The sequence below is a fragment of the Trachypithecus francoisi genome, unplaced genomic scaffold, assembly GCF_009764315.1.
Source record: "Trachypithecus francoisi isolate TF-2019V2 unplaced genomic scaffold, Tfra_2.0 Lachesis_group3, whole genome shotgun sequence".
NCBI lineage: Eukaryota > Metazoa > Chordata > Mammalia > Primates > Cercopithecidae > Trachypithecus > Trachypithecus francoisi.
The window spans coordinates 148592008-148607189 of NW_022681468.1; the positions used below are offsets into that span (position 1 = coordinate 148592008).

Genomic DNA, 15182 nt, shown 5'->3' on the forward strand with positions numbered 1-15182 from the left:
GTTGGGACGGGAAATCAGCCTTTCTATTGGTCAGGGTTAGAAACCCCGCCTTTGAGGCATTTTCAACCAATGGAAGCGCGGCATTTTTCATTTAAACTGTCTATAAATTTCTGCTTAGTCAAAGTTAAGCGTGGCGCCAGGGATTTGAACCTCGCTTACGAGGTTTGGTGATCCATCTTCTGAGTATCGCCGGGATTTTGAATCGCGATGATCATCCCCTCCCTAGAGGAGCTGGACTCCCTCAAGTACAGTGACCTGCAGAACTTAGCCAAGAGTCTGGGTCTCCGGGCCAACCTGCGGGTACGACGCTGGCGGTGCAGTTCCCTGGGCGGGCGCGGCGGGAATAGCGGCCTCGGGGAGATGCGGTGCGAAGGGACCGAGCGGGAAGCCTGGGGACTGTAGCAGCTGTCCCTGCCCCTCGTGCGGTAGATGTGGGTCACGGTGATCCCAGTTAGAACTCTGATAAACGGAAGAGGAACTATAGTTTTCACTTCATTTTGAAGCTGGCTTGTCTGGGTGCTCACGTGATAAGACTGTGTTCCGAGGGGTGGTTTGTTGTTTTTTGCTTTTTGGGGTCTTTTTTTTTTTTTGAAATTACTTTATACCTCTCAGGGCATCGATTACGAAACGCAGGCCCAGAAAGCACAAGGGGTGTCGTTAATCGTTAGACAATTAAGTAAATAATTGGCTCAGCTTCTGGAAAACCCCAAACAGACTTAAGTGATTTGTAATATTGCCGATAATCTCTTGATACTTCATTGATGGACCTGTCAGGGAGAAAGAAAAATCGACTTTTAGGGGACCACCTCCTTGGGTAAATTTTTATAACTCAGCCCTGATCTAGTATACTCATGTGCTTATTGATGACTGTTGTGGTGATGGTATCTAATCAAAACCAGTAAGGTCTTTGACTCCGAGGCTACAAGATGTTAGGAGAATTGGCTGGGCGCGGTGACTCATGCCTGTAATCCCAACACTTTGGGAGGCTGAGGTAGTTGGATCACCTGAGGTCAGGATTTCGAGACCAGCCTGGCCATTAAAAAATTAGCCCAGCGTGGTGGCACACGCCTGTGATCCCAGTTACTTGCCTGTGATCCCAGCTACTCGGGAGGCTGAGGCAGGAGAATTGCCTGAACCTGGGAAGCCGAGGTGGCAGTGAGCCAAGATCGCACCCACTGCACTCCAACCTCGGTGACAGAGCGAGACTCAGTCTCAAACAAACAAGAAACAAGATGTTAGGAGAATATTTGGGGATTCAATGTAGGATAGCAGTTTTATATATTTTGTTAATAGTTGAGACTTCCCACATAATACTGCTCTATGCTCTCTAGGTTTGTCCTGCAGGCTATGATACTGACACTGAATAAATGCCTAAATCAGTCGTCACAAATGTTTTTTTTTTTTTTTTTTTTTCTTTGAGACAGAGTCTCACTCTGTTGCCTAGGCTGGAGTGCAGTGGCGCGATCTCGGCTTACCACAACCTCCACCTCCCGAGTTCAAGCGATTCTCCTGCCTCAGGCTCCTGAGTAGCTGGGATTACAGGCGCGTGTCACCATGCCCGGCTAATTTTTGTATTTTTAGTAGAGACTGGGGTTCACTATGTTGGTCAGGCTGGTCTTGAACTCCTGATCTCGTGATCCGCCCGCCTCAGCCCCCCCCCCCTCCCGAAGTGCTGGGATTACAGGCGTGAGCCACCACGCCCGGCCTAAATTGTTTAAACAAAATAATCAGGGCCTAAGTGCCTGTTGGGGCTGAATGACCAAAGGGTTTTCCTTGGGAATATTTCTGGGCTATAGTGGTTTGTGGCTCCCCTATACTTTGTAAACAAAGCCTTAATATCTCAGCCTAAATTCCTTAGGCTTTTTTGCTGCCTAGCTAGAATCTTTTATCCACGGCTGCATCCCTGAACACTTGGAACTTTTATCTGTCTTTGTCCCATTGCTCATTTTGACCCTTTGGCCTCAGATCACCTTCTTTCTCCTTTATCTGCCTGACTGTGTGTGTGTGTGTGTGTGTGTGTGTGTGTGTGTGTGTGTATTGTATTTTTAGTAGAGACTGGGTTTCACCATCTTGCCCAGGCTGGTTTTGAACTCCTGGGCTCAAGCGATCCTCCGGCCACGGCCTCCCAAAGCCCTGGGATTACAGGCGGGACCCACCACGCCTGGCCCATATCAAGTATTTATAGGTGAAATGTTACGATATCTGTAAAATTTGCTGTAGAATACTACAGCAAGGAAAAAGAGGGAAACTAGATGAAGTAAGAACGCAGAATGTTAATAATTACTGAAACTGCTGATAGGTACGTGGGGGGGATTGCACTATTCTCTCTACTTTTGTAGAAATTTTCCATAATAAGATGTTTTAAATTATAAACTGTTGGTACAAGCCAGGAGCTCATTAAGTCAATTGCCTTTTGAAATTCTAGTACATAGCAAAAAAATTTATAAATTGCTCTAATTATCGAGATTTGATTAAAATGAAACACTACAATTTAAATAAATTAAATAAATTTTACTAGTATAAATATACTAGTATAATACTGTAAATACTATTTCAGTTTAATCAAAACTTGATAATTTTACTAGTATGATATTATTAAAAATAAATTTATGGCCGGGCATGGTGGCTTGCGCCTGTAATCCCAGCATTTGGGAGGCCGAGGCAGGTGTATCACCTGAGGTCAGGAGTTTGAGACCAAACTGGCCAACATGGCAAAACCCCGTCTCTACTAAAAATACAAAAATTAGGCAGGTGTGGTGACAGGCACCTGTAATCCCAGCTACTCTGGAGGCTGAGGCAGGAGAATTGCTTGAACCCAGGGAGGCAGACGCTGCAGTGAGCCAAGATCACGCCATTGCACTCCAGCCTGGGCAACAAGAGCGAAACTCTGTCTAAAAAAAAATAATAATAATAAATAAATTTATAAGAGAGAATATTAGCTCTTTTGAGAGACTTCTCTTAACGGTAAAGCAAACTGAAGGAACGAGTTATTATTGCTAGTGTGGCAACTGGTCCTTTTGTCGCTCATGCCCCCACTTCCTTTCTTACCAGCTTAAATTACAAACACTGGCACTATTTCCACTTCCTTGCACCTCCCTGTACTCACCTGGCAAAACCCAAGCCTGATTAAACCCAACTATGTGCTTAATCTTTGCCTATACCTCTGCAGCTAACTCTAGCTGGAGAAAACACCTAACTTTGTTGAGTGAACTTATTTTAAATATGCAACTCTAAACCTTAATATGGGCATTTGATCTTTCTCCTTTTTTTTTTTTTTTTTTTGAGATAAAGTCTCGCTCTGTTGCCCAGGCTGCAGTGGCACAATCAGGGCTCACTGCAGCCTCAACCTCTCAGCCTCAAGGCATTCTCCCACCTCGGCCTCCCAAGCAACTGGGATTACAGGCACGTGCCACCACACCTGGCCCATTTCCTTCTTAGTCATGAACTTTCCTATTTTTGAAGATAATTACTTTTTATCATCTTGACTCAACTTGGCTCCCTTCCCTCCCTTGATGACTTTACCGCATAGGTCATGGGAAAATAGATACAATCAACAGAAAACTGCCTGATCCTTCAACCACCAAATCCCCCACTTTTTTTTCTTTTTCTTTTTCTTTTTTTTTTTTTTTTTTTTTTGGAGATAAGGTCTTGCTCCATCAGCCAGGCTGGAGTTCTCTGAAGTGCAGTGGCACAGTCGTGGCTCACTGCAGCCTCAACCTCCCGGACTCAAGCAATCCTCCCACCTCAGCCCCCCTGAGTAGCTAGGACTACAGGCATGACCACCCTGCCTGGCCAATTTTTTTAAAATTTTAATACAGATGAGGTCTGTCTATGTTGCCCTGTCTGGTCTCCAACTCCTGAAATACAGCACTCCTCGCACCTTTGCCTCCCAAAGTGCTGGGATTACAGGCATAAGCCCCTAGGCTTGGCCACACCACCAAACCTTCTAGCCACCCTGCATCTACATCCGCATACTCTGCTTCTTTGCCTGTCTAAGAGCAACCTTTCCATTTATGCTGAAGATCCTGGGCCCTCTTGCCTCCCCTAGGACTACATTCCTACAATTAGAGCCTCTTTCCTGCATTAATTTCTCCACTCTGCTAGCTTATTTGCCATAAAGGCATGCAATCATGTTTTAATATCACCCATCTTTCAAAAAAATAAAAAAGCCAAAATCCTCTCCTGATCCCATGTCCTCATTCCATCTACTGCCCTATTTCTCTGTTCTTTTCTACTGAAATTGGTTGTATCAAGGTCACCATCTTACAAAGGTTCCCTCTCTCCCCTCACCTGTGCCTATCAGTACCATTTGGCATGATTGAACATTCCCCTCTGCTCCAGCCACTTTCTGTTCTAGACTTTGATATTTCCCTCTGTCCTGCCTTACTAGCACTTCTTTCTAGTCTCCTTGGTTGGTTCTTCAGCTGCCAGATCTCTAAATGTGGAGTGCCCCCAGGGCTCTCTTTTCTCTAACTGTGCTCTATCCCTGGGTGATCTTATCTACCCCATTTTTTTTGTTTGTTTTTCTGTTTTGTGTTTTGGTTTTTTTTTTTTTTTTGGAAATGCAATCTTGCTAAGTCACCCAGGCTAGAGTGCAGTGGCGCGATCTCGGCTCACTGCAACCTCCACTTCCCAGGTTCAAGCGATTCTCCTGCCTTAGCCACCTGAGTAGCTGGGATTACAGGTGCCCGCCACCATGCCCAGCTAATTTTTTTGTATTTTTAGTAGAGACATGATTTCACCAAGTTGGCCAGGCTGGTTTTGAACTCCTGACCTCAAGTGATCCACCTGCCTTGGCCTCCCAAAGTGTTGGGTTTACAGGCATGAGCCACTGCATCCGGCCACTCCCATAAGTTAAAATTAACCCAGAAGCTAATGCCTCCCAAACCCACATCTCCAGCAGGACCTCTCTCTCCCCTAGGATGCTGACTCGTGTATTTAAGTGCATTTTCAACAACACGTTCAGGTTCAAGCATTGACAGTCTCTTCCCCCTCTCAGTACATGGGTCAGGCCCAGTTTGGATCACCCTCCTTCACCCACAGCCATCAATCCTTGTCAGCACCTCCTCCTAAATAGACCTGAAATCTGACCTCTGGGCACCATCTCCAATGCTGCAAACCTGTGCCACAGCACTCTCATCTCATGACCACTGCCTCAGTCTCCCTACTGGGCTTCCTGCCTCAACTCTTACCTCACAGTAGTGTTCTCTTGGTAGTTGGAGTGATATTTGAAACTTAGGGAAAAGGAAAAAAAAGAGAGAGAGACCAGGCACAGTGGTTCATGCCTGTACTCCTAGCACTTTGAGAGGCCGTGGTGGTTGGATCACTTGAGGCCAGGAGTTCAAAACTCATGGCAAAACCCCATCTCTACTAAAGAAAAAAAAAAAAATTAGCCGGGCGTGGTGGCATGTGCCTGTAATCCCAACTACTTGGGAGGATGAGGCACAAGAATCCCTGAACCTGAGAGGTGGAGGCTTCAGTGAGCCAAGATCACGGCACTGCACTCCAGCCTGGGTGACAGAGCGAGACTCTGTCTCCAAAAAAAAAAAAAAAACTTAGAACGTGTCTTTTTCTGATCAGTGCCCTCCAGTAACTTCTCTCACATTTAAAATAAAATCTAAACTTTTTCCAGTGTAATGAGAGAAACTTACTTTGACCCTGATTTGGAGGGAAATTTTTTAAAAAAGAAAATAGCTAAAATTGGAGAGAAGGAAATTTCATTACGGGCCACATATTAGGTGATATTAGGCTTTTCCTGAGTACATGAATGCATTAGAGGTTACGTGGGAAAATCTCTTCTTATTTTTAGGAGGTGTGGCTGATATATTTAGTGGTGAAGTATCATGATGTCTGGAACTCATTTTCAAATTCTTTCATAAGAAATATATGTTAATATAGAGAAACCAAATATGAGACAATGCAAATGATTGTTGAATCTTGGTGGGAAATATGAATGTTTATTACACTACTTCGACTTTTTTTTTTTTTTTTGAGACAGAGTTTTGCTCCTGTTGCCCAGGCTGGAGTGCAGTGGCGTGATCTCAGCTCACTGCGCAACATCCGCCTCCTGGGTTCAAGCAATTCTCCTGCCTCAGCCTCCTCAGTAGCTGGGATTACAGGCATGCATCACCACGCCCAGCTAATTTTGTATTTTTAGTAGAGACAGGGTTTCTCCATATTGTTGAGGCTGGTCTGGAACTCCTGAACTCAGGTGATCTGACTACCTCAGCCTCCCAAAGTGCTGGGATTACAGGCGTGAGCCACCGCACCCAGCCTACTTTGACTTTTCTATAGGCCTGACATTTTTTTTCTAATAACAAGTTAGGGGAATCAATTAATTTTTTTTTTCTTTTGAGACAAGAGTTTCGCTCTTGTCACCCAGGCTGGAGCATAGTGGTGCAATCCCGGCTCACTGAAACCTCCACCTCCAGGGTTCAAAAGATTCTCCCACCTCAGCCTCCTGAGTAGCTCAGACTACAGGTGCCCTCCACCACACCCAGCTATTTTTATATTTTTTGCAGAGACAGGGTTTCACCCTCTTGGCCAGGCTGGTCTTAAACTCCTAACCTTGGGTGATCTACCCGCCTCAGCCTCCCAAAGTGCTGGGATTACAGGCATGAGTCACTGCACCCGGCCGAAATTCATAATTTTTGCTGTGGCCTTTACCTCTCTACTTGACCCAGCCTCTGGTCACCTCTCTGATCTCCCTGCCCTCCACACACCTCTGTTCACCATGCTCCTACCATAAGAGCAGTTTCTGTCGTTCAACTCATGGGTTCATCTCAGAGCTCCTGTTCTTGGTGCTCACTCTGCTTGGAGCGCTCTTCGCCTCCTGCCTCTATCCTCATTCACATCTCAGTTCAAGCCACCACCTCAGAGAGGCCTTTCCCAACCATCCTAATTCAGGTAGCATCCCCACCCCACCCCAGTTGCCCAGTTTTATTTTTGCATCATAATACCTGATGTCATATCATTCATTTCTAGCTTTCTTGGGTAACAGACTGTTTTACCACTGCTAGAAGATCCTGGAGGGCAATCACCTTGTCTGTTTAATTCATCACTCTCTAGTGTCTAGAACAGGGCCCAGCACAATAAATGCTTGTTGAAGGAATGCACGAATATATGCTGATAACTAACATCTGCACCTTCAGCACAACTCTTGAACACCACCTCATATCATTCACCCTCCTCACTGGGTTCTGCTGCAGGTGCCTCGCTTCATGCATTTTTGTATGTTTGGTGAGATTTTGAAGGTATATTAAGAAGGTATTAGAAAAATCAAGAATGCCTGAATTCTGCCCTGCCAATCATCCCCTTCCCAGAGAAAACCCCAAGGGTGTTTCAAGGAACAAGTAGAAAATAAGGTACCACTTTATTTCTAGCTGAAATGGTGCCTGATGTCTTGATGCAGAGCATTCTGGTAAAGTGAATTGGAGAATGTGGCTTAGGCTTGCACCACAAGCAAAAGCTTGAGCACAAATCAAATTTCAGAATCTCTGCCATTCTTTACTGGACACATGGCCCATGATAAAAGGCGGGAGAAGAATAGAGCCAAGCCTGGTGTCTGGGCCCACCTTGGGAAGGATGGCTCTGGCCCTCAACTGCATGGCTGGGTAGAAGAGGAAGAAAAAGAGAACCCAACCAAAAAACCTGACTCTTTTTTTTTTTTTTGAAACGGAGTCTTGCTCTGTCACCCAGACTAGAGTGCAGTGGCGTGATCTCCTCAGCTCACTGCAATCTTCGCCTCCTGGGTTCAAGCGATTCTCCTGCCTTGGCCTCCCAAGTAGCTGGGACTACAGGGGCATGCCACCAATGCCCAGCTAATTTTTGTATTTTTATTAGGACGGGGTTTCACCATGTTGGCCAGGCGGGGTTAAAACCCCTGACCTCATGATCCACCTGCCTCAGCCTCCCAAAGTGCTGGAATTACAGGCATGAACCACTGCGCTCAACCAAACTTGACTTTTAAAGCACAGGAAAATGTAACCAATCAAATTAACATTCTCCTTTCAGGAAAGAACAAGAAGGGAAGTTTTCCTAGGCTGGAAAGAGAAGCTCTGTGTTCCCTTCCCCCCACAGAGACCTATAACCATCCCCCTAAGACCCCGTCACCTTTGGCATTCCTCATCTTAGGGACCACACCACACTTCACCAGCTGTCCAAGCCAGAAACCTTGGCATAACGAAGTTTCGCTCTTCCTCAACTCTCATGTTCACACTGATTTCACTTCCTAAGAAGGTTTTGACTTCATCCATACTACCTTAGCCCCACTCTAGTTCAGGCCACAGCATCTCTGGCTCATCCCCATCAAATGCATCTTGCACATTGTGCAGGTAGAGTAATCATTCTGAGTAATGCAAAATTGGTTACCCACTGCCTTGCTGCAAACTCTTCAGAGATTGCCCTTTTCTCTGAGGGTAAAGTTCATACTCTTTAAAGGCTTGTAAGGCCTGGTAACATCAGGGCCTGCTCACTTTCCCAACATTGTCTCCTACCATCTCCCACAACAGCTCCATGCTCCAGCCACACTGAACTTAAGTTCTGTAAACTCCACCCTCACTGTTGCCTTGCTGTGCCATTCCTCTACCTGTTTCTCTATGTCCAGCTCTCCCTTTCGTCCTTCAGATCTCAGCAATTAGACACATCACATCTTTGTCTGAGAACTGCCCTGTGCAGACACTTGCTGAAGTCTAATCTAGCAGAGACCCATTCTTTCTAAGTAATGGTTCTAGTCGTATAGTCTGACCAGAGTACATTTAATGAATACAAGAACAGCAAAAAATGTTCAACATATCTTCCTTGTTTATTTGATTTTTGATTCTAATAATAAGGTCTCTGTTACAGGCAGACAAGTTGTTAAAAGCCTTGAAAGGCCACATTAAACATGAGGCAAGAAAAGAAAATGAGAATCAGGTGAGTCATGTTTTTCATGTTTACCTGTTAGCTAGCAAAACAATTATATTTAGTTAATGGACAATTAACACACAACTAGTGATGATTTAAGACATGCTGTTGGCTGAGTGTGGTGGCTCACGCCTATAATCCTAGCACTTTGGGAGGCTGAGGTGGGCAGATCACTTGAGACCAGGAGTTCAAGACTAGCCTGGCCAACATGGTGAAACCCCATCTCTACTAAAAATACAAAAATTAGCCAGACTTGATGGCGGGAGCCTGTAATCCCAGCTACTTGGGAGGCTGAGACAGAGAGAATTGCTTGAACCCGGTAGGCAGAGGTTGCAGTGAGCCAAGATCACGCCACTGTACTCCAGCCTGGGCGACAGAACAAGACTCCGTCTCAAAAAAAAAAAAAAAATGCTGTTTATTAAAAAGAGATCATTACTGGTAATAGTGCCAAGGACTGAATCCTTTCAGATTCACTACCTGCTGTTGTGAATGGTGAAACTGTTTTGCACCAATCTGTTGAATAAGATGTTTTTACACAAATACAAAGACTGAGTACTAGTTGCCAAATATTACAAGAGATGGCATGATTTGAGTAGGGAGGGAACTGGAGTTGAAATCAGAAACACCTAGGTCAAGTACCAGCTCTCATTTATTTCTCTGCAACATTAGAAAACTCTTAAGTCCTGGCCAGGCACAGTGTCTCACGCCTGTAATCCCAGCACTTTGGGAGGCTGAGGTGGGTGGATCACGAGGTCAGGAGATCGAGGCCATCCTGGCTAAAATGGTGAAACCCTGTCTCCACTAAAAATACAAAAAATTCTCCTGGCGTGGTGGCGGGGCCTGTAGTTGTAGCTACTCTGGAGGCTGAGGCAGGAGAATGGCATGAACCCAGGAGGCGGAGCTTATAGTGAGTCGAGATGGCGCCACTGCATTGCAGCCTGGGCGACAGAGCAAGGCTCCATCTCAAAAAAAAACTCAAACTCCTCTTCTTTAAGATAGAAATAATATCTGTTCTGCTGAACTGAGTGTTGTGAGCATCACATGAAGTAGGGATTGTGAAAGTGACTTGTAAGCTGTAAAACAATGGCTGATGGGAATTGTCATGACTGCTTCAGACCCACACCAAAGATTTTTGATAAGGCATGACTCCTCAATGGATCAATGAGTGCTCCATTAGGGCCAGGATTCATTTATTCCTTTTGTTGTTATTGTTGTTGAGACAGAATCTTGCTCTGTCATCCAGGCTGGCGTGCAGTGGTGTGATCTCAGCTCACTGCAACCTCCATCTCCTGGGGTCAAGCAATTCTCCTGCCTCAGCCTCCTGAGTATTTGGGATTACAGGCATGCACCACCATGCCTGGCTAATTTTGTATTTTTAGTAGAAATAGGGTTTCTCCATGTTGGTCAGGCTGGTCTCGCACTCCCGACCTTGGGTGATCCGCCCACCTCGGACTCCCATAGTGCTGGGATTACAGGGGTGAGCCACCGTGCCCAGCCCATTTTTTGTATTTTTAGTACAGATGAGGTTTCACTGTGTTGGCCAGGCTGGTCTCGAACTCCTGACCTCAGTTGATCTACCTGCTTCAGTCTCCCAAAGTGCTGGGATTACAGGTGTGAGCCACCACACCTGGCCTCAAATTTATTTTTGATTCCAGGCTTTAATTAACTGAAAATAGACAAGAACTATTTTTGAATTCTAGCTTTAAAAGTTTCTATATCAATAAATTTCTTTTTTATGGTTAAGGATACATGATTGTAGTGCCATTTGAAATTAAAATTTTAGGCTAGGCTCAGTGACTCACACCTGTAATTCCAGCACTTTGGGAAGCTGAGGTGGGTGGATCACTTGAGGTCAGGAGTTCAAGACCAGCCTGGGCAACATGTTGAAACCCCATCTCTACTAAAATACAAAAATTAGCTGGGCATGGTGGCGCACACCTGTAGTCCCAGCTACTCAGGAGGCTGAGGCAGGAGAATCACTTGAACCCGTGAGGCAGATGTAGTAAGCCGAGATCAAACCACTGCACTCCACCCTGGGAGGCAGAATGAGACTCAATCTCAAAACAAAACAAAGAAACAACAAAACATTGTCTCTTTATATTCCAGCAACATGTGTAACTCAAAGGTGTTGCTTCTAGGTTGGTGCAAATGTAATTGCGGTTTTTGCTATTACTTTTAAAAATGACAAAAACCAGGCTGGGCATGGTGGCTCACGTCTGTAATACCGGCACTTTGAAAGGCCAAGGTGGGTGGATCACCTGAGGCCAGGAGTTTAAGACCAGCCTGGCCAATATGGCAAAACCCCATCTCTACCAAAAACACAAAAATTAGCTGACCATGGATGCACACAGCTGTACTCCCAGCTACTCAAGGGGATGAGTCAGGAGAATTATTTGAACCCGGGATTCGGATGTTGCAGTGAGCCAAGATTACACAACTGCACTCCACTCCAGCCTGGGCAACAAAATGAGACTCCGTCTCCAAAAAAAAAGACAAAAACCGCACTTACTTTCGCACCAATCTAATACATGGAAACGGTTTATCTTACTTTTTTTTGAGACAGGGTCTCACTCTAACCCAGACTGTAGTGCAGTGGTGCAATCAGGGCTCACTGCAGCCTGGACCTCCCAGGCTCAAGCGATCCTCTTGCCTCACTCCCCTGAGTAGCTGGGACTACAGCTGTGTATCGCCATTCCTGGCTATTTTTTTATTTTTAGTAGATACGGGGTTTCACAATATTGCCCAGACTGGTCTTAAACTCCTAGGGTCAAGCAGTTTGCCTACCTCTGCCTCCCAAAGTGCTGGGATTACAGACACCCTGCCAGTTTCTCCTCTTTTACTTTCTTCTCCATGACTATCAGGGAGTTGGAAAGTGGGATCCAGATCACATTTTTCTATTCTCATGTAAAAACCCCTGCTCCTTTTTTAGCTCATCTTGAAAAGGCCAAAGATGAAAAAAAAAAAATCTCTGCTCTTTTGAAATTTATGATCACCTCTTTTCTTTCTTTCTTTCTTTCTTTTTTTTTTCTTTTTGAGTTTCACTCTTGCTGCCCAGACTGGAGTGCAATGACACGATCTCAGCTCACCGCAGTCTCCACCTCCCAAGTTCAAGCGATTCTCCTGCCTCAGCCTTCTGAGTAGCTGGGATTACAGGCATGCGCTGCCACGCCCAGATAATTTTGTATTTTTAGTAGAAACGGGCTTTCACCATGTTGGTCAGGCTGGTCTCAAACTTCCGACCTCAGGTGATCCTCCCACCTCGGCCTCTCAAAGTGCTGGGATTCCAGGGTGAGCCACTGCACCCGGCGTATGCTTACCTATTTTAATCTCCCATCTGCTGAGCTCCTAGTTACTCTCTAGTGTTCTCTGTCTCATGGTTGTCATTTCCTCGTGTCGTCATCTTATTTTGGACGAGTTCAAAGGTCCATCTGGATGTCTCTTCTTACTACTGCGGCCTCCTTATCCTTAATGCTGGTGATCTTTGGTTTTGCGCTTGATCAGCCATCTGCTTCTCTGGGCATATCCTGGACCTTACATCACTTGGAACTATTGCGCTTCTGTAATATTTCACTTCTGGTTAAGGCCTTTTATTCTCTTTTTTTTTTTTTTTTTTTTTTTTTTTTTTGAGATGGAGTCTTGGTCTATCACCCAGGCTGGAGTACAGTGGCTTAATCTCGGCTCACTGCATCCAACTCCCCAGCTCAAGCAATTCTCCTGCCTCAGCCTCCTGAGTAACTGGCATTACAAGTGCACACCACCATGCCCAGCTAATTTTTGTGTTTTTAGTACAGTGGAGGTTTTACCATGTTGGCCAGGCCCTCAAGTGATCTGCCCACCTTGGCCCTCCCAAAGTGCTGGGATTACAGGCATGAGCCACCACGCCCAGCCAGGCCTTCTATTCTTTAAGCTTTATTCTTTGATTCCCAACAGACATATTTTGTATTTTTTTTAATTTCTTTTCTTAATTAACTTTTTTTTTTTGAGACAGAGTCTCGCTGTGTCACCCAGGCTGGAGTGCAGTGGCGCAATCTCAGCTCACTGCAAGCTCTGCCTCCCAGGTTCACGCCATTTTCCTGCCTCAGCCTCCCGAGTAGCTAGGACGACAGGCGCCCGCCACCACACCTGGCTAATTTTTTTGTTTTTAGTACAGTGGAGGTTTTACCATGTTGGCCAGGCCCTCAAGTGATCTGCCCACCTTGGCCCTCCCAAAGTGCTGGGATTACAGGCATGAGCCACCACGCCCAGCCAGGCCTTCTATTCTTTAAGCTTTATTCTTTGATTCCCAACAGACATATTTGTATTTTTTTAATTTTTTTCTTAATTAACTTTTTTTTTTTGAGACAGAGTCTCGCTGTGTCACCCAGGCTGGAGTGCAGTGGCGCAATCTCAGCTCACTGCAAGCTCTGCCTCCCGGGTTCACGCCATTTTCCTGCCTCAGCCTCCCGAGTAGCTAGGACGACAGGCGCCCGCCACCACACCTGGCTAATTTTTTTGTTTTTTTAGTAGAGACGGGTTTCCACCATGTTAGCCAGGATGGCCTCGATCTCCTGACCTCGTGATCTGCCCGCCTCGGCCTCCCAAAATGCTGGGATTACAGGCGTGAGCCACAGCACCTGGCAATTAATTATTTTTGAAATGGGTTCTCACTCTGTCACCCAGGGTGGAGTGTAGGGGCACAATCATGGCTTGCTGCAGCCTCGACCTCAAGCAATCCTCCGACTTAAGCCTCATAAGTAGCTGGAACTGCAGTCACACTCACCACACCTTGTTACTTTTTTAAAAATTTTTTTGTAGAGACTAGGGTCTTGCTATGTTGCCTAGGCTGGGGAACTTTTTAAAAATACTGATGGCTGAGTACAGTGGCTCACGCCTGTAATCCCAACACTTTGGGAGGCCGAGGTGGGTGGATCATGAGGTCAAGAGATGGAAACCATCCTGGCCAAAATGGTGAAACCTCATCTCTACTAAAAATACAAAAATTTGCTGGGCTGGTGGTACACACCTGTAGTCCCAGCTACTCGGGAGGCTGAGGCAGGAGCATCGCTTGAACTCAGGAGCTGGAGGTTGCAGTGAGCCAAGATTGTGCCATTGTATTCCATCCTGGGTGACACAGCCAGACCCCGTCTCAAAAAATAAATTAAATAAATAAATAAATAAATACTAATGTATGGCCAGGCACAGTGACTCATGCCTATAATCCCAGCAGTTTGGGAGGCTGAGGTGAGTGGCTCAACTGAGGTCAGGAGTTCGAGACCAGCCTGGCCAACATGGTGAAACCCTGTCTCTACTAAAATAAAAAAATTAGCTGGGCGTGGTGGTATGTACCTGTAATCCCAGTTAGTCATAAGGCTGAGGCAGGAGAATTGCTTGAGCCTGGGAGGAGGAGGTTGCAGTGAGCCAAGATCACGCCACTGCACTCTAGCCTGGGTGACAGAGCTAGACTCCGTCTCAAAAAAAAAAAAAAAAAAAAAAACTGATGTATAGGCCTCACCAAACCCCAAGCCAAATAAATAGACTATCAAGGGATGGCCTGTGGCCATAATGGCGAAATAGACATCTGGTAGACTGCCTGCCCTCTAAAATATTGGAAGATTTCTCATTAAGGAAATTAAATAGTTATCAAACAAAGTCTTTGCCTTTGGGCATTCAAGGAAACACCAGCATAATGGCCTCCTCCCTACCCAAGGAATCCTACCAAATAACACACTTTTCCTGCACACTCAAGCTCCTAGTGAGGTTTTTCCTGATTTGCTATGAAATATGAATAGATATGGCCAGGCACAGTGGCTCACACCTGTAATCCCAGCACTTTGGGAGGCCCAAGCTGCAGATCACCTGAGCTCAGGAGTTGGAGACCAGCCTGGCCAATATGGTGAAACCCCGTCTCTATTAAAAATATAAAAATTAGCTGGGCTATGGTGGCGGGTGCCTGTAATCCCAGCTATTCAGGAGGCAGAGGCGAGAGAATCACTGGAACCTGGTAGGCGTACGTTGCAGTGAGCGGAGATCGTGCCACTGCACTCCAGCCTGGGCGACCGAGGGAGACCCTGTCTCCAAAAAAAAAAAAAGAAAGAAAGAAATATGAATAAACAACCAACAACCACCAGACATTTGAGGAAAGCCTGAAGTCTGACAGAGAATAAGATAAATAAAAAGAAAATGGACTGGGCATAGGGGCTCATGCCTGTAATCCCAACATTTTGCGAGGCCAAGGCAGGAGGATAACATCAACCTAGGAGTTCACAACCAGCCTGGGCAACATAGTGAGACCCCATTTC

At 45.7% G+C, this 15182-nt stretch overlaps 1 protein-coding gene across 7 annotated transcripts in view; it reads left to right on the forward strand.

Annotated features, from left to right (window-relative positions):
* The first annotated feature begins 89 nt into the window (after positions 1–89).
* The window catches only part of NUSAP1 (nucleolar and spindle associated protein 1), a 47535-nt gene continuing 32442 nt past the window's right edge, over positions 90–15182 (forward strand). For 3 of the 7 annotated variants that reach the window (XM_033190465.1, XM_033190469.1, XM_033190466.1), the window contains exons 1-2: positions 90–300; positions 8845–8913. In XM_033190465.1, coding sequence (XP_033046356.1) covers positions 208–300; positions 8845–8913 — 162 coding nt within the window. In that variant the 5' untranslated portion in view covers positions 90–207. The remainder of the gene's footprint in view (positions 301–8844; positions 8914–15182) is intronic. The other 4 variants (XM_033190471.1, XM_033190472.1, XM_033190468.1 and 1 more) reach the window with 2 other exon arrangements.